General features: G+C 44.2%; 1 protein-coding gene across 1 annotated transcript in view; it reads right to left on the bottom strand.

Annotated features, from left to right (window-relative positions):
• Window positions 1-19374, bottom strand: part of ptprdb (protein tyrosine phosphatase receptor type Db) — a gene marked incomplete at its 5' end in the record, with an annotated part of 121778 nt that overhangs the window by 40884 nt on the left and 61520 nt on the right. The window contains 11 exons of the mRNA XM_080721173.1: window positions 4222-4319; window positions 5376-5417; window positions 6367-6479; window positions 6834-6845; window positions 7422-7582; window positions 8977-9201; window positions 13083-13179; window positions 15286-15545; window positions 16404-16498; window positions 17214-17801; window positions 18277-18394. Of these exons, the coding sequence (XP_080577299.1) occupies window positions 4222-4319; window positions 5376-5417; window positions 6367-6479; window positions 6834-6845; window positions 7422-7582; window positions 8977-9201; window positions 13083-13179; window positions 15286-15545; window positions 16404-16498; window positions 17214-17801; window positions 18277-18394 (1809 nt within the window). The remainder of the gene's footprint in view (window positions 1-4221; window positions 4320-5375; window positions 5418-6366; window positions 6480-6833; window positions 6846-7421; window positions 7583-8976; window positions 9202-13082; window positions 13180-15285; window positions 15546-16403; window positions 16499-17213; window positions 17802-18276; window positions 18395-19374) is intronic.

The raw sequence follows: 19374 nt of genomic DNA, 5'->3' as shown, positions 1-19374 counted from the left end.
AGTCAGCGCTTGCACCGATTTCAGTTCTCAGTCTTATGCCCATATACGGAGATATCTGTCGGGTCGAGGCAAGATGCCCATATATGGAGTTCTCAGTATACGGAGATATCTGTCGGGTCTAGGGTCTGTGTCCCTTTTATGCCTATCCATTTATGCCCATATATGGAGATATCTGTATCTGTCTGTCTGTCGGCGTCCATTTTATGTCCATATAGAGATCACTGCAGTTATAGTTCTGGGTCCATTATATGCCCATATATGGAGATATCTGTCTATCTGCGTCCATTTTATGCCCATATATGGAGATCTCTGTATCTGTCTGTCTGTGTCCCTTTTATGCCCGTATATGGAGAACTTTGTGATTCTGCGTCCATTGTATGCCCATATATGCCATATATGGAGATATCTGTTTATCTGCGTCCATTTTATGCCCATATATGAGATCTCTGTCGCTTTTTCAAACAGATGGTCAAAACGGGTCCTATGACAATAGGTATAATGGGGTTTGCATTAAAGGGGGAACCGGCACTGTGTCTGCAACACAGTCGGAGGCACAGACAGATACAGAGATCTCCATAATGGGAATAAAGGGACACAGACAAACAGATGGAGGAGGAGACAAACTTAATGCAAACCCCATTATACCTGTTGTCATAGGACCCGTTTTGACCATCTGTTTGCCTGTGTCCATTTATGCCATATATGGAGATATCTGTATCTGTCTGTCTGCGTCCACTTTATGCCCATATATGGAGATCTTTGACCATCTGTTTGCCTGTGTCCATTTATGCCCATTTATGGAGATATCTGTATCTGTCTGTCTGCATCCATTTTATGCATATATATGGAGATCTATGCAGACACAGTGTCAGTTCCGGAAAATCCTGGTCAGACATCAGAATCCGAACCTTTCGTGCTGGTTACAGAAAATCGTGTATCGGGTCGGGTCGAGGCCGAGCACTGCACTACCTGCTGCGGTGGGGAACGCGCGTGCCGAATTTGAAATAGGGAATGAATGCCCCACCCTTTAATGCAAACCCCATGAATGCCCCACCCTTTAATGCAAACCCCAATATACCTGTTGTCATAGGACCCGTTTTGACCATCTGTTTGTCTTTGTCCACTTATGCCCATATATGAAGATCTCTGGACACACAGTACCGATTGTGGAAAACTCTGATGTCAGACATCAGCTCCGCATACGGGCATTCATTTTATTCCCATATATGGAGAACGCGCGTGCCGGTGGGACGAACGGTTCTCGAGATACGCGGATTACATACATACATACACACTCACAGAGATTTTTTGTTGACTCATGTGGCGTACGTGATGTCAGAGCCTTTTATGAGGTGATGTCACAAATCTCACAATGAGTCAGCGCTTGCACCGATTTCAGTTCTCAGTCTTATGCCCATATACGGAGATATCTGTCGGGGTCGAGGCAAGATGCCCATATATGGAGTTCTCAGTATACGGAGATATCTGTCGGGTCTAGGGTCTGTGTCCCTTTTATGCCTATATACGGAGATATCTGTCTATGTATGCCCATATACTGTATGGAGATCTCTGTATCTGCCCATATGCCCATATATGGAGATATCTGTCGGGTCGAGGCAAGGCCCGGCACAGCAGTGATGTCACAATGAGTCAGCGCTTGCGCCCGGCACTGCAGTGATGTCACAATGACCGATTTTGCGCCGATTTCCTCCGGAACAGCCTGATGTCAACAATCAGCCCCGCATAAGGAGATTCCGAACGTTTCGCGCCGGTTAGGGAAAACCGCGCGTCGGGTCGGGTCGAGGCCCGGCACTGCACTCCGTGCCGCGGCGGGGAGCGCGCGTGCCGAATCTGAAGCCGGTGGGACGAACGGTTCTCGAGATACACGGATTACAAACACACACGCAGAGACTTCTCGCATTTATAGATAGATAATAAACATTATAGGCTATTCTCGACTATTTTCACAGTAACGAGTGTAGCCAACAAAAGCAGTCATTAAACTCTCAGTAGCCCAACTGTTACAGATGTGACCGGCAAGGGGTGCATTCAAAAGTATCGAAACAAGGTATCGTTCGTTTTTACGTGAACCAATACTCGATAGTATCGACGTCAGTGAATCGATACCATTAAAAGTATCGCCGACGATATCCAACCCTAGTCGGGACCCAACTTTGGGTCGTGGACCCATTTTTATGGGTCCCGAGTATATTTCTTTTCATTTCCAACAATATATATATATTTTTTTGTATTCTTTCAAAAGATTTTCAAAAAACACAAAATAAAGAAATCTAAATGTTTCAGGGAAAAGTCAAACATTTTATATACTTCAGAAGAAGTGAAAATAGCACATCTATAAGCTTACAATGCGTCGCGAATATGCAAGCTTGTTAGATCGGCTATTTTCACTAGTTTGGGTCTCAACCTCAAAAGTTTGGGAACCACTGTAACAGACATTTCCTCCTTTTCCCTCTATCTAATTTCAGTCTTAATCAGATTCTTTGCCCCCAAGTCCACTGGTTTAACACAGACTTTCACAGAAAAGAAACGTGTTTTACCCGTTTAACACAGCAGCTCCCTGTGGAGCTCACTGTAATAGAAGCATGTTGGGAAAGTACTTTCTGATTTTTGATTGGGTTTGTTTTTTTTCTGTAACGCAGCAGTTCTGGTGCATTGACATCTTTCAAGGAAACGGATCGGCGCGGTTCTGTGATTTTTAATGTGCGTGTACATCAAATGCAGCATGTGTTAGGGAAAAATGAATCAAAAATCTTTCCCCCTACAGAAAATGTACTTTTCACTACAGTATATCTCCTGACCGGTCTGCTCTCTATCTATCGTTTCTCTCTCCGTCTGATTCCCTTTCTCGTCTGGAGCGTGGAAATGAGGGCTTGATAACCATCTGTGCTGTAAGAAGACTCCCTTTGAACTTTTCAATTTCAATTTCCCTGACTGGGAGACTTCACTTAATCGAGATGCTCGTGTTCGTCAAGATAACTACAACAAAATGGATGGCAAGATGAAGCGTCTTCAGTAGCTGATGGAGACGAGTCGAATGTTTTTCATTGTGTCTATCTGTGTAGACACACATCAAAACGGTGCTTCACCTAAACTGGAAACCGTATAAAATCCTCCTGCTGACATCAAAGATGTGTTAATTTAAACCGACACTGTTTATTTGGGCAGTATTTATTTTCTCTTCTACGCTATCTCTAAAACATTTAACCATTGGTACTGAATACAACCTGACAAATCATAACCACATGGAGTTATGAACATAATATAAAGACAGTGGTGGAAAGTAACAAAGTACTGAAGTATTGGACTTATTGTATATTGTACTTTGCAGTTTACTACACTACAGTTATTTGATAGCTTTCGTTACTACATATGTGCCGTTTCAACTCTTCAGTGTTTACTGCTCTTTTCCTAAAAATGACCTGTAAATGCATTTTTTTCACAGGTTCCTTTCCCTGTTTTGCCTTTCAATTTTTTATGGAGAATGGAGCGTATTTTTGCCGAAACTCGCAAATGTAAAGACATCACTCCATTCCCATTGAAAAGCAGAATCCAAAATAGCTGATCTACAAGCTCAATGTTCTGAAAATCTGAAAGTCTTGCCAATGGCAGGACGTGTGAAGGTTTGAAACAGCACATCTGTAGCTACTTTGCAGACTTTAGATTATTAATACAAAACATACATTAAGCCTTATTTTCTCAACTTTTTATTTTGAAAGGTTGTGAAATGAGATATTCTTTATAATGAGTAGGCTATACTATTGGTACCTTAAAGGCCCACTTCACCTCTGGGACAACCAGATCTTATTTTATTGTTGTTTGGGACACGATCAACACAATTATTTTTTGTGTTCAATCTGTGTTTTGAGATATTTTAGTATTTCAGCATGACTAGTGATGCATTTTGCATCATATGATGCATCATGCTGCATCACAATGATGCAAAATACATCACTAATGCATGTGTTGATCGTGTCCCAAACAACGATAAAATAAGATCTGGTTTTCCCAGAGGTGAAGTGGGCCTTTAAGTATATTTTGATGCCAAAACCATTGTGGAGAAAAAATAAATATAGATCTTTTTACTTGTAACAGAATATTTCTATATTGTGGCATTGCTACTTTTACTCAAGTCAAATAAAATGGGAGTAGTAGTTCTTCCACCACTGCTTAAAGGTTTTCCAGAGCGGTAGAATACCATACCTCATACTCCTGAGAGAACTTGAGATTGTCGTTTGCCTTGAGGCGCTCGATGTGATCTGCCAGCTCCGAGATGGAAACAGGCGGGTGACTAGCCATGCCTGTCCAACACAGAAACAGAGAGAGAGAAGAAAAAAGAGTCCATTTTGATTCCCAGTCAGCAGAGGTATTTCAGAGGGGAAATGGTAACAGTTAGGTGCTAAGCGTCTCAGGGGAGGCGTTGTTTAGTGCTCTGTCCACGGCCAGCAGAGGAAGCAAATGGAAAAGTGTGTCTTTGTTAGGTGGCCGTTTTCTCTGTTGGCAGATGGGAAGAACAATGGGCATGTTACTGTCAATGTTACTGAAGCAGCGTATCGTGTCCCCACAGTATATGACCATTGCTGGTGGTATGGATAACAATTAGAGTAGATGACGGCGGCGGGAGCCATTTGTTTTACATTCCAGAAGCGGTTGTGATGTGAGGTTATTTCTGTTCATTCTGAGTAGCTTTACCGTACACCAGGGGCCTTCAACAGGGGGTCCGGGACCCCTAGGGGGTCCTCAGAGTTACTACAAGGGGTCCTCCAAATCTTTGTGTGATAGAAACTTTTTTTTCTCCTTTTTTATATTAACCACTTTAACCCCAGTGTCCATATTCTGAGAACTTTAACTAAAAATAGCAGATCTACAAGTTCACAACACGAGGCGTTGTGAGCTTGTAGATTGGCTATTTCCGGCAAAGAGCTTTGGTGTAGAGGGGAAAAAGAGCAGACTAAGTACAGAGTGAAAGGTCAAGTGTATTAAGTATTGACGGTTCAAGTGGTTACATATCTGAAAACACAAATTGACATGAATCCAAAATACACTGACGATTGTGCTGTCAAACAATGAAACTACAGTATATGGAATCTATGAAAAGGTTGCGGGGGTCCCTGCCCTGCTTCATCTCTCTCTCAACTAAGGGGTCCTTGGCCTGAAAACGTTGAAGACCCCTGCCCTACACAGTGCAGGAGATGAACTGCACGATGTTAGTTCATCTGACACCAAAGTGAGAATGAAACAGAAAGGGAAAACAAGACAAGAAGATAGAGAGAAAGAAAGAAAGATATTTAGAATGAACGATGAACAATGACAGGTGAAAGAGAAGAGGATCTAAGGTGGTACTAAGACCAACTAACTTGACAAGCGTCGATAACCGCGGTACACTGACACACGGTAAGCTGTAAGGGAAAATAATAACACCAGGATTAATCTATAACCTAATGAATAAAACTTGATGAATCAATCATAAAGTGTGTGGTGTGTGGGAGCATGTGTGTACATTAGAGATGCGCGGGTGGGCTTTTCCGTCTCCCTAATCCGTGTGTACACATTCATTATTCATCCGTCATCCAACAGCGTTCATTATATTATCCTATTTATAGATCCGCAGCGACCACATGGCAAATAATTATTATTTCCCTGACGTTAGTTTTCTTAGTTGTGAGTTCACAGAAATGCATTTACGAATGATTGGGATGTCCCTCTGTCTTTCTTTCTTCTCCTTTTTCTGTGCAGGAGTTAGCTACGGAGGGCACTCTAACTGGAGGCAATGGGATTCTGGATACATACCGTATATTACCAATTAGTAGCCCGGTGGCAAACTGCCGCCTGGTCTCTTTTAAACGCCCAGGGTCTGACACCATTTTGCTCAATAAACGCTTGTCTCAAATAAACGCCAGGTTCGTTTAAACACCTGGGCCATTATTTGCAATTTATTTAAACTTATGGTCATTTATGGTCTAGAATCACTCATTACCTACTGCCGCTGCCTCTGTGATGTTATCCGGTCCACATTTGAAGAATTAATCCATTATTTTGAGGTGAGAACAAGGGGACTTAAGAGGCTTAATCATAAGTTGACTGATTGTGAGTATTAAAATACTACAAACGCACACACGCCAAGATTTAGTGTTTTTTTTTCTTTTCCCCGCATTATTTCACCTGCCGGTTTATCCATATCCAATATAAATTAATAATTATATTTCATTGACCCAAATCCACCCAAACTGCGGTTATCCGAGTCTACTGCTGCCTAAAAGCACGATCCGCGCATCTCTGGTGTGCATGTTGTGTTTTTTGTGATACAGTTCATGCACAGTCTATGCGTGTGAGGTTGCTGTAGGGTACCTGGTGTCTGGAAGTTGATCCTACGCAGCTCCACAGGATCGGTGGGGTGATGAGAGGACATGGCCTTGCTACAGGGGAAACTACCCTTCCGACCCTCCGCTTCTGCCCTTTTCCTGGTTCAACACATCATACAGTAGCGCGCACGTGCGCACACACACACACACACACACACACACACACACACACACACACACACGCGCAAACGCACACACGCACACAACACACCGTTTACACATCTCTAAATGCACAGGCCGAGTGTTGCAAAGATTACCATGCAGCCTTCAAAGTAAGCCATGATCTGAGCAATCATTAAAGCGTGTTGGCGTACTATAATTATTTTTGATGTGCTAGCTGGCATCAGCGAGCCCTGGCAAACTACTTTGTAAAGTCATATGAAAGCTATTGGTGTGCTTTGAAGAGCTATTTGGTGGCAGAGGAGAGGTGGGGAATTTCTGGAGTTTGTTCACCTGTCAGGTTTGCTGGATCCAAAACGGCGTTGGGAGCAGCGATAAGAAGAAATGGAGATGAATCACGTTAGTGTCAGAGGACAGGTACATGCTGATAAAAGTACTGCTACCTGTATCTCCATTCCTTTTAACCACTTTCACCCTCGTGTCCCTATTTTGGGGATGTCATAAAATAAAAAAACGTTTGGTAAAATGTTCAGAAAATGTCATAGAATTTCAAAGATTTGCGATGCGACGCATTGTGAGCGTGTAGATGGGCTATGTTCGCTATTTGTTGTACGACCTAGGGCTTAATTTTCAAAGAATTTCAAAAATATCAGATTTACAAGCTCACAACACGTCATGATGCAATGTGTTGTGTGAACTTGTAAATTGTCTATTCTTGCTATTTGTGATACGACTTATTATATAGGCTCAAGTCAATTTTTTTTTTTTTTTAGAAAATACCAAACAACATAGTACATAGGGCTTAAGTGGTTAATAAACTAATTCTATGCTTCTCTCCCCTAATCTCCCTTCTTCTTCTTCTCTCCCCCTGTCCACACCTCCCTCCCTCCCTCCCTCCCTCCCTCCCTCCCTCTCTCTCACCTCTTGAAGAGGAGGATGGCGATGACAATGCAGACGATGAAGATGACGGCCAGCACGGGCCCCACCACCCACAGCAGGCCCTCCTCTTCGTCCACGATGGGCTGAGGGTCCCCCTCTGATGAGGTGACGGGGTCCGAGTAAGGACTGGTCGAGTAGACAGTCTGGGGGTGGGAACACACACACACACACACACACACACACACACACACACACACACACACACACACACACACACACACACACACACACACACACACACACATACACATACACACACACACACACACACACACATACACACACACCCACACCCACACACACACATACACTGTTTGCGTCAGCGTTTTTGTACGATTACATGGATTAAAAGACCTGAGGCCGACTCCAGGGACGTGCACAGAATGTTAGAGAGGCAGGGGCTGAAATTTCTAAAAAGGCCTTTTGGTGAAAATATCGAAAATAGCAGACCTCCAAGCTCACTTGGAGTTCTGCTATTTTCAGTACTTGATACCACACTAAACTAAGCATAAAAAAGGCAATACTGGAGACGTGGCATACGGCATGGATTTCTACACAGTGAGGCCAATTATTCAACATAAAAGATGCATTTAGTTCAGGAGAGTTTGGACAAGGCAATTTTCTTGAATGCTGCCTTCAGGTATGGCATGGAAAGAGGGCATTTGCATTTCTTTCACCATAGTAAAAACTGCATTCATGGTCTGGAAAGGGCACTTTCTACAGACGGATAAAAGGGCAGGGGCTCAAGCCCCCTTTCACGTCCATGTGTGCACGTGCCTGGCCGACACTACGAATGCCCTCTTAACCAGTCGTTCTCAAGATTTTTCTAAACTGCAGATATGAACAAGCTCCAAAATAGATGATATCCGCAAACTGTTTAGGGAGCTCCCAAAGAGAATTGAATGAATTTAACAGTGTTTTGATAGCCGATGCTCAAGCTCGCAGCGCGAAGTGACGTGCAGAAAATAAATTACATCCGCAAACTGTTTAGGAAGCTCCCAGAGAGAATTGAATGAATGTATTCTATTCTATGGACTGCTATGTGTGTACTAGGGCATTCACGAATAGTGATTTTTAGTATTCGAATTATTCAACCTCAAAGTATTCGAATAGTCGAATATTCGACAGGACTGGCCAAACTGGCAAATATTAAGTAAGCAAGAGGCAAACATTGTGAAAATAGCCGATCTACATACGGTACTCACAACGCCTGTGAGCATGTAGATCTGCTATTTTCACAATATTTATCTGCAGAACCGAGTCACATTAAATGTAATACCTACAATTCCAAGTGCTTGTCAGTGTGGGGGTCCCCAGTTCATATTATGTTTATTTTGGGTGTCACAGCCTAAAAAGGTTTGAGAACCCCTGGTATAGAGCATTAACAAATTCATCCACCAGGGGCATTGACAACTCAGAGAAAAAAGAAAAAAAAAAGCGAATATTCGACTTCGGTGAGCAACGTCGAATAGTGACTTTGATATTGGAATATTGGAATATTTGGTGAATGCCCTAGGGTGTGTGTGCCCGCACTCACATTGTCAGACAGGTCCAGCAGCGCCAGCACAAAGAACACGTACTCCTGTCCGTTCTGGAGCGCCCGGTTGCGGAAGTCGCCGTAGTTGCGCCCGTCGCCGAGGGTGAACTCCAGGGGGAGGGTCTTAAAGTGGGCGGAGACGTAGGCCTTGGGATCCGATTGGCCCGCCTGTCGGCGGACGCGCAGTGCTCGGCTGATGCTGGTCCTGTTGATCTCTTTCAGGAGCTGCAGGTTTGGCGGAGGCGAGGCAGAGGGAAAGATGGAGGTGGAGAAAGAAGAGGAGGGAAAGATAGATATGTTAATCCATTTAGAACGGGAACGCATATCTGTGTCAGCACTTAAACCGTCATTTTATGCTTTAACTATTAAAAAATAGCAGATCTACAAGCTTACAGCGTGGTACTGCAATTCCTTCTTTCCCTTGGTCCCTGGAACAGAATAGTTTCAGATGGGGGTCCGCTAAAATCTATTTTAATGGGTTAATACACTGGTTCTCAATGTTGGGTTGGAGAACCAACAGGGGTCCAAATGCACCCTTACAGGTCTGTAACTCTGAGGGCCCAATTAAGAAGGCGGTAATTAACGCCCGTGCTAAGGAGATACCGACTGCCGACGATCGCGTTTGACGCATGAATAACGCTCAGCAGCTGATTATGTGATTTGCGATGATCGTAATTGTGCGCTCACCACGTGAAAAATTATTCATGGGTGTGTTTTCATGGAAACGTGTGAGGAAACCGATGGCATGACCGCTGTAGGTACATTCACCAATCAGAAGCTTGTCCGTCATTCCATTTAACTGGCATAAAACCAGAGGATGGGGGGGCTAATGCTTATTCACATATCACAGTGATATCATGCTTGTAAATATCTCACACTCAATAAGGTCTGTTTTATTAGAACCGACATTGTTTGCGTATAGAGAAAAAAAGGCGAGAGAGACAGAGAGAGAGAGAGAGAGAGAGAGAGCGAGAGAGAGAGAAGGCTATATTAATATAATACTTTTTTTTGGTCACGTCCACATATCTATTTGTCTCTCTCATCTCATGCCAGCGTGTCAGTGTGACATAGGCTGGCCTTGTTGAGTGAACACTGGACGCATAGTGGCCTATTAATTAATAGGCTACGGAACGGCGGCCTCCTGCCAAAAAAAAAGGGAATCTGATGGAACCAGTAGCCTAATTAAACGAAATAAAACATATCCCACCTGATTTAGTTTGATATTGAGTACAGTAATAATAAATACATTTCATTTATTATTTAGAAATTTACATTTGTAAAATTAGACCAAAAATGACAGAGATGTAAAAGAATAGGGCTGTTTAATTACTTAATTCAGCGCCTAGGTAATGGCAGCCAGACGGCTGCTGCATGTCCTTGAACTGTAGCACATAGGCCTACTGTACATGTGTGTGTCCGAAAAAAAACATATTTAGACCTAAAAGCTGTCAACATGCCATGTATAGCCTATAGTGCTTCGAGAGCTTTTTTTTTTTCTTATTTGGCTAAATTGGCATGACGCATCGCGAGCAGCGATCACGCATCTATATGGAGCAAAGCAAAACTGCAGATTGATTCCTCATAGATCGGGCAATTATGAAGCGATTTTAAAAATTTAAAGAGGTCCATCCATGCTCCTGTGAATGTGCTTTCCATGCCGACACCAGCCATCTACAGTATTCATGCACAAATTACAGCAATCCGCTCTTGCCAACCTATAATAATTAAATAAAAGAAATCGCCGAAGTCCCATATTAGCGTGATATCTTTCATGGGGGAGCCATATGACTGGTACAGAAGAAGGAATGGATTTTTTGTTTTGTTTTAATCAGACCAGAATGAAGAAATGTGGCTGAATTATAGGGTAAATAGGCCTATATCTGCTGTTTCTTGTGAAGCAAGGCTGCCGCCCAGTCTCATGTGGGCATAAACATGTCATTTAGCGCATAAAAGGTGAAGAAAGCACGTCTAAGGATATGCGCTATTTGTTGCAGTTACTCGACCTACATAATTGCACTGGCCGCACAACGCAGGTTGATTTACATAGGTTACCTCCCCATGCCTTAAATATTCGTGCGGGCCCCGCACAACGCATTGATAAGACTTAGCTCTCACGTCTTAATTGCAAAACAACGCATATGAGGGTGTTGTCGCCACAATCATATGCGACCGGACTTAAATACTACACTAGCGCATAGAATACCACGTTCAAAATTGGGCCCTGAGAGTTAAATAAGCACTGTGTATAGTACAGTAGTATTGTTTAGTTCAGTTATTATCAATCTTGTCAATTTCAAGGCCCCCCATGGGATTATAAAGATGTTACACTTTATAAGTCAAGATCTTAGTATTAAAGCACTGTTTCCCAAACACACTTTTCATCCACTTACACAACAGTAATCCCTTATTTCATAGCATCCAGTATGTGTGTGATTACAAGAACCATCACATTTATTGAGAGATAGGCAGTCAATTATTTCATACAAGGTAAAAATCTGTAAAGTTCCTTCAACTTTCAATTACAGTACATTAATATTACATGCTGTCCAGTCTGATTCCCCAGATATACCACAAACCTGCCCTCATCCTGGCTGGCTTGGTTTGACCCAGATAATGACAGAGGAGTCTCTCAATATCATGACATTCGTACATCCATTAATGACCGACACCATCATCATCATCGTCACCATAATAAGTAATTTATGATGTCCCAGCCATCTACCCATCATTTAGTGGTATGAGTAGCATAGCCTGGGTATCTAAGTTGCAGTGGTGGAAAAAGTACTCAAATGTTTTAGTTACAGTAAGTAAAAGTATCAATAATGCAATGTATAAACACTCACAAACACACAACGTTTTTGAATGTATAAAATGTATCCACCTGTTTCCGCAAACATTTACTGGAGCATTATGTGTAGGACACTTCTGGTAAACAGCAGACATACAAGCTCACGTCGCGTTGAAGATGCAACCGTTGTGAGCTTGTAGATCACACTTGGCTGCGGCGCCGGAAGCTCCGTGCAACTTCTGCGCAATGCATGATGGGATGTTGGAAGGTTGTGGATACAGATCTTTTGAAAATAGCTGATCTACAAACTCTACTATGCTTGTAGAACGGTTATTTTCAAATGGCCGAACTGTACTGTATACAGAGCTGAAGTGGTTAATGTATGTTTTGTAATGACAATCAAAATGTACAAAAGTAACTAGTAACTAAAGTTGTCAAATAATTATAGTTGAGTAAAAGTATAATATTTGCCTCTGCGATGTCGTGGAGTTGAAGTAAAAATACAGAAAATTGGAAATACTCCAGTAAAGTACATAAAATCTAACGCCCGAGTCGCGTTAGATTTTAACCACTTTAACCACTATTTTATGCTTTAACTTTAGAAAAATAGCAGATATACAAGCTCACAGCGCGGCACCGAGTGCCGCGCTGCGAGCTTGTAGATCTGCTATTTTTGAAAAATCGTGAAAATGAGTGAAAAGTAGTACTGGGAGCTGATGGTAGGTGTGGCGCTCCACCTCAGCAGTCCATCTCCCAGGGGTCTAGCGCATTGTAACGGGGACAGACTCCCGCGTGTTACCGGCTGATACCGACAATAAGCCACTCCCGACCTACTTGTTGTTGTTGTTGACTTGTGAAAATGAGTGCAAGTCTTTGAATACCTTTGAACCGATCTTTGACCCGACTTCTAAATCCTTCCTCTAAATCATGCTGTTCTCAAACCTTTTCATGTCAAGGACCCCCAAAATCACAGGTATTTGGCCGCGGACCCCCCCATCTCAAAATATGTTGTTCCAGGGACCACCCAAAAGTAAATATTTAGTTACAAATGTTCGCTTTTAAGTAGATATATTCAAAGACTTGCAAAAAAAATCATGATTTTTCAAAAATAGCAGATCTACAAGCTTGCAGCGCGGCACTCGGTGCCGCGCTGTGAGCTTGTATATCTGCTATTTTTCACTGGTTAAAGCAGTCAATAAGTCTAGGCCTAAATGGGTTAAACCACTGAAAGGAGATAGACGTCCTCAACAACACAGCACTGTGACCTGCTTGCCAGTGGTCTCATCATTAATCCTCATCCCATCCCATCCCGTCTCACCTCATCCAGGTTCATGTGGTCAGGCTCCTCCCAGGGGTTCAGGAACTTCCCTCCTCTCTGCTTCTTCAGCGGCAGCACCACCACATAGTAGCCTCCCCTAAACACATCATCATCATCATCACCATCAGCAGCAGCATCACACATTGAGTTGAGGGTAGGGCTGTCACGATTAGGACATTTAACATGACGATTAACCTAAATATACAAAGAAATTACTGACATATTTGACAACTTTCTACTTAAAAAATAACATTGATAGTGGAAATAGCCGATCTACAAGCTCACAACGCGTCGCAATGCGGCGCGTTGTGAGCTTGTAGATCTGCTATTTCCACTACTTTTTAAAGTGTTAGTAACTATATTAACATTTCTCAACATGTAAACGATTATGACGATTATGCAAAATAATTGCGATTACCTCAAATAATTGCGATTAGACGATTATGTAATAATTGTGACAGCCCTAGTTGAGGGAGAGAACATATCGGACACCAACTAGACCAGGGGTCTTCAACAGGGGGTCCGGGACCCCTTGGGGGTCCTCAGAGTTACTACAGGGGGTCATCCAAATCTTTGTGTGATAAGAACTTTATTTTTTCTACATTAACCACTTGAACCCTAGTATCCCTATACTGTGTGGAACATAAGCCAAGAATAGCCGATCTACAAGCTCACAACGCCTCGCAGCGCGGGCTTGTAGATCGGCTATTCTTGGCAAAGAGGTTTGGTGTAGACTAGAGAGAAAAGAAAAGCAGACTAAGTATTGACGGTTCAAGTCGTTCAATGTCTAAAAATACACATTAAACCAACAACCTACAATGATGACATTGCTGTCAAACAAGTCTAAGCTGTCTCAGAAATCTATGAAAATGTTTAACCAGCAACACGATTTTATACAGTACGTAGTGGGGGTCCCTGCTTCATCTCTCTCTCCGCTAAGGGGTCCTTGGCCTGAAAACGTTGAAGACCCCTGGACTAGACCCTGAGAGAATGCATTTAACCATGTACCTCAAAGTAATTTCCACCCTCCATTTTTTTAATCAAAGCTTTATTTGGACAGCAAGTGCCATTGACATATACAATTCTCATTTACAAATCTCTAATCCCAAGCCAAAACCATGTCTCAAAGCTGTGTTTGATATGGAGGGAGCGCTTGTTTTGATCCACGTGATAACCTATTCCAGCCACAGTGGCTTGTCAACTCGGATGGGGCGCTTGTTGCCTAGCGGCTCTGGGCGCGTCTCGCAAGCCTCAAGGCCTTGCTGTTGGCACGGCTGCCTTGTTGATTTCAAAAGGCATGTATTTGATCTAAAACCTTGCACATGCGCAGGACATGGCAGTGAACCGAAATGAGCGCTCCCCAAAGAAACTGGCTTGGGAATTACGCTCACGCGGCCACGATGGCAGTAACATCAAAGGACCTTTCAAAATAAAACAATAAAAACACACTAATAATGTTAGTCATTTAAGAGTATACAAAATAGAAACAAAACAGGCCATTTAGAATGTACTCCCTCTTATTCTTTTAGATGTACTGGGATAGAGTGAGTGAGAGAATGCGGTCGACGTGTTAATTGGTTATGTCTCCGTAGCACCCCTTAAATTTGATGTGGCAATGGCTGCAATGCCACATTTTAATGTAGAAATAAATATGTCCGCTGCCATAAGAAATGTCATTATAAAGTAGTCAAGATGTTCTGCTCATTTTTGCAGGAACATCTCTGTGCTGGATTTAGCACATGTTCAGAGAAATGCCTCCAAGCAACGGACCAGAGGAGATAATGCAGGCAGCTCCCAGCATCCATGCAATAGTTCATCTGCCAAAATCACACAAAACGGACCTGTAAGGGTCCTGTAGAAGGCGACTTATACACTCTCAAGAGACAAATTAACACGGAGGATATAATTTTTTGGCTGCTTTTCTGACTTTATTTATAGTGGAAAGTGTAGATAGACAGGAAACAGGGACAGAGAGATGGGGAGAGACATACAGTAAAGATCATCGGGAACGAGACTCGAATCCGCAATGCCCTACAATGACAGGCTACTTAAGAGCCTACCTTCAACTACTTAAACCCTAATTAGTTAATCAGTGTCCCCCCGGGGGTCTGTACTTGGACCCCTCCTTTTCCCCTTTACACCAAATCTCTTCACCGAAAACACACTAGCCGATGGGCTATTTTAAGTCGTCACCCATGCTTACCTGACTTTAGCGGTAGTCTCCACGGTGGGCAGTTGCACGGTCACCATGCCGTTGCCGTTGGTCTTGCCCACTATGGTGGGCTTGGCCTTCAGGAGGTCCGGGGCGGTGGTGACGGTGACGCGGTGCTGGAGGCCCCCGGCGCTGTTGGCCCGGTTGGTGAGCAGGAAGGAGTACTGGGTGTCAGGCTCCAGACCCGTGATCAGCTTCTGGCTCTGCTTGCCGTCCACCTCCACGGCCTGCTGGGCCTTACCGTACAGGATCTGCACGCAAGAGGTAGATTAGATGTCCTTTATATGCGTTGCTGTGGGGAAGAAACCTCGTAAAATAGAGGCATGCATGAAGTGAATGGCAAATCGAGGGGCAAAGTGAGTGGCAAAGTGAGTTTAACGTTGTTTAATGCAATTGGATAGGACTTTTCTGTTTGGATGTATGGGCCGTCAAGGCCAGAAAGTAGTTTTTTTTCCACTCAGTAGGCGTTCCTGCATAACTTTCGGGCATGATGATGATGTCACACGCATACCCTCTATAATGCCCTTCTTGATCATACAACAGTGTCACACAAAATCAATATATAAAACCCACAGACACGCTTAACCACTTTCAACCTGGCGTCCCTATTTCTGCCAATGTGACCCTGGGCGTATAAACAGACACCAATCACAGTCCGGACAGACGCGAGGACAAACAGACAAAGCAGTAGGAGCCAGTTAGCACCGCTCAAAACCCAAGATGAATATCGTCACTGTCGGGCAGAAATCTCGTATCTCCAAGTTTCAAGTTTGTACGTTTTTTCACCAAGTAAAGTCCTGCTTCATCATACAAGGCCTTCGCACAAAAGTAGTGAAAACAGCAGATCTACAAGCACACAACGCCTCGTTGTGTGCTTGTAGATCGGCTGTTTTCACTAGTTTAAATCATTTTAAAAATGATAAATGCAAAACGAACGGTTTTGGACATACAAGGTTTTCACCCGACAACGACGATATGGATATACAAGGTTTCTGCATGACAGCAACGATAAACACAATGAGGTCTACACTATGAAGCCTGGTTGAGGCTGTTAAAATTAGACACAAATGCAAGCACACACACATAGAGAAAGAAGCCGGGGGACTCACAGTGAAGGGCTGGCTGGGGTTCTTGTCTCGGATCTCCCAGGACAGAAGTACAGAGTTCTTCATGGCAGCCTTTACTCTGAAGTTGGCTGCAAACACTGAGGCACACAGACAGACAAGAACAGAACAGACATATATGATTCAACAGTCCCACGCGGTGCCCTACAGAAAGAACCGCTGTATTCTTACCTGAAGTCCTCCTGTTGTGGCTGTCTTAAGCTAACTTTGGTCTCATCAGCCATTAGTATGGCTGACTGGAAGAGAGAGAGAGATACTTGACCAAGACTGTTCTCTTACCTTGACATGGGGGAGGGAATAAAGGTCTAAGCCTAGTGACAAACCAACAGCAAAGGACACACTTAGGATGTTAAAACAAGATGTGTGTGTGTGTCTGTGTGTTTCTTGGTGCACAATATCATGTGCATGTACTGTATGTTGAGCTTGGGTATGTTCAAAATGTCTATGAACTGAAGCGATGAGGGATGGATTGTGGAGATGTGTGTAGGTGACTGGGTGTGCGTGTGTGTATTGTATGTGTACCTGTATATTGTCTCAGGTGGAAACCTCATATATCCATAACTGTGACTTTTCAGATCAGGATTCAAATAAAACAGCGACAGATCAACAAGCTCAGAAGCTTGGAGCTTGTTGCTCCGCTACTTTTGATACATTTGTGTAACGCTGCAGTACCATCAAGTAGGGTCGTTCATTTAGGAAAAAACACAAAAGGTTAGAATATGGGGATTCTGCCCCGACAGGGACGGTGTACAGTATGTGTGTGTGTGTGGGTGTGTGAGTGAGTGTGTGTCCTACCTTGATCCAGTGGCAGGGTCCTAAACTGAGCCCCGGGGCTGTAGGGCCCGGGGCCAACGGCCGTGTGTGCACACACCCTGACATCGTACACTGTGTCGGCACTCAGAGCCTCCAACAGAACACCGGAGCGCGGAGCAGCCACGAGCGCCTCGGAGGCGTTCCCCCTACTGTTTATGTCCTTGTACAGCACCGAGTACTTCACAATCTTTCCGTTCTGCTCGACGAGGGGCACCGACTTCCACGCCAGCCTCATGGAGTCAGCCGAGGCCTCCTCGGAGATGATGCCCTCCGGGTATCCGGCGGGGGAGTCCTCCACCGTGGCGAGCTCCGCCACCGCCTCCTCGCCGTAGCCCATTTTGTTCCGCGCGGAGAGCCGGAAGGCGTAGCCGGCCCCCTTGTGGATGTCCTGGGCGGTGTAGCGGCTATCCTTGGCGGGGAACTCCAGCACCGTGGGGGGGAGGACGTCGACGCGGCCGAACGTGAGGCGGTAGCCCAGGATGGGGGTGGAGGGGCTGGGGGGAGGGGACCACTGCAGCAGGGCCTCGCCCGTGTCACTGGTGCTGACCGTTAACTTAGGCTTCTCGGGCACTTAGGAGAGAGAGAGAGAGAGAGAGAGAGAGAGAGAGAGAGAGAGAGAGAGAGAGAGAGAGAGAGAGAGAGAGAGAGGAACAGTTAAAACAATATTTGCTAAACATTATTTATGCGATTATTATAGCCGTAGACATTTATGGGTCTTTTCCCAACCCATTTCCCTTTCATCCGCCGTGGCACGGTGTGACATAATGAGTCACAGCTCATTCACTCATTTAATGGCCTCTAATAATCATTAGTGATGCTATATTCTCACAGGTCATTACTAATAATTAGAACGATCTTCAGTGCGTGCACGCACGATTGTGTGTGTGTGTGTGTGTGTGTGTGTGTGTGTGTGTGTGTGTGTGTGTGTGTGTGTGTGTGTGTGTGTGTGTGTGCGTGCGTGAATATACAATGTATATGAGACAGAAGACAGTGACAGTGTTTTTTTTGTTATTTATCTGTTATTATATCACGTGTTATTACTTACATGGTAAGGCAGTGCAGACAGTTTGGGGTTTGCTGCGTGCGCCGTCCCCCTTGGCAGTGTAAGCCCCCACTGATACAGAATAGGCTGTATCTGCCTTCAGGTCTCCAAGGACCACCTCCTGTAAGACACAATGGTCACACACACACACGATATCATTCAAGGGTTCAAAACAATCAACTTCAACAACGCACTGGCTTTTTTAAATGAATTCATAAATATGCCAGGGACCACTGACGTCATAGATCAGTGGTCCTCAAACCTTTCAGGCTGCAACCACCCAAGATAATCATGTTTGAACTGGTGGGGACCCCCTACCCTGACAAGCACTCGGAATGTAGGAGTTTGGTCAATGTTTGACCAGTTTTTATAGTATAGTATAGTCTTTTATTACTTGCACCAGCAGAGCGCACAAGTACTGCGTTCGGCTGCGAGGTAGGTAGGTGGGTAGGTAGGTAGGTAGGTAGGTAGGTAGGTAGGTAGGTAGGTAGGTAGGTAGGTAGGTAGGTAGGAAGGTAGCTGTGTGTGTTTAAGCCCATAGCCCAATCAGGGACCAGCATTTCTGGCAGCGTCATCATTAACAGCCAATGAGGGACAAGCATTCCTGGTGATGCCAGTGGTGATGTCACTGGCATTACCGGTGGTGATGCGCACTTCACTGTCATCTGCCTGGAAACCAAACGAATCTGCCATTGCGAGAGACATTTTTCCCCCCCCAGCAGATTTGGTCTGGCAACGAACAGCTGTGATTGGATTTCAATCCCCCCAAAGTAGTGAGGGACCAAATGGGGCCCAGTATACAAATGTAGGGCTTATCACCAAAGGCACTTTTTTATTTATTTGGACCTCGGAAATGCAGGTTCCACTCAGAGATTCCAGACTAATATCTGAGTGGAACCGTATCAGAGTGTGTTCGATCTTTGTCTGGGCATGCCAGGCTAACCTGCATGGGGACCCCCCCAAAATCCTGTGGGGTCCTGACCCACAGGTTGAGAACCACTGTGACTGATGTCACAACAAGCCTGCCACATCAAGTCAGAGATCCATGTCTGTGCCATGCCATTCCCATGTGGATCCTCAGATCCACATGATTTCATTTTT

The sequence above is a fragment of the Nannobrachium achirus genome, assembly GCF_963921795.1.
Source record: "Nannobrachium achirus genome assembly, chromosome: 3".
Lineage (NCBI taxonomy): Eukaryota > Metazoa > Chordata > Actinopteri > Myctophiformes > Myctophidae > Nannobrachium > Nannobrachium achirus.
Note: the sequence above shows the minus strand (reverse complement) of the source record. Positions and strands in the feature narration are given on the sequence as shown.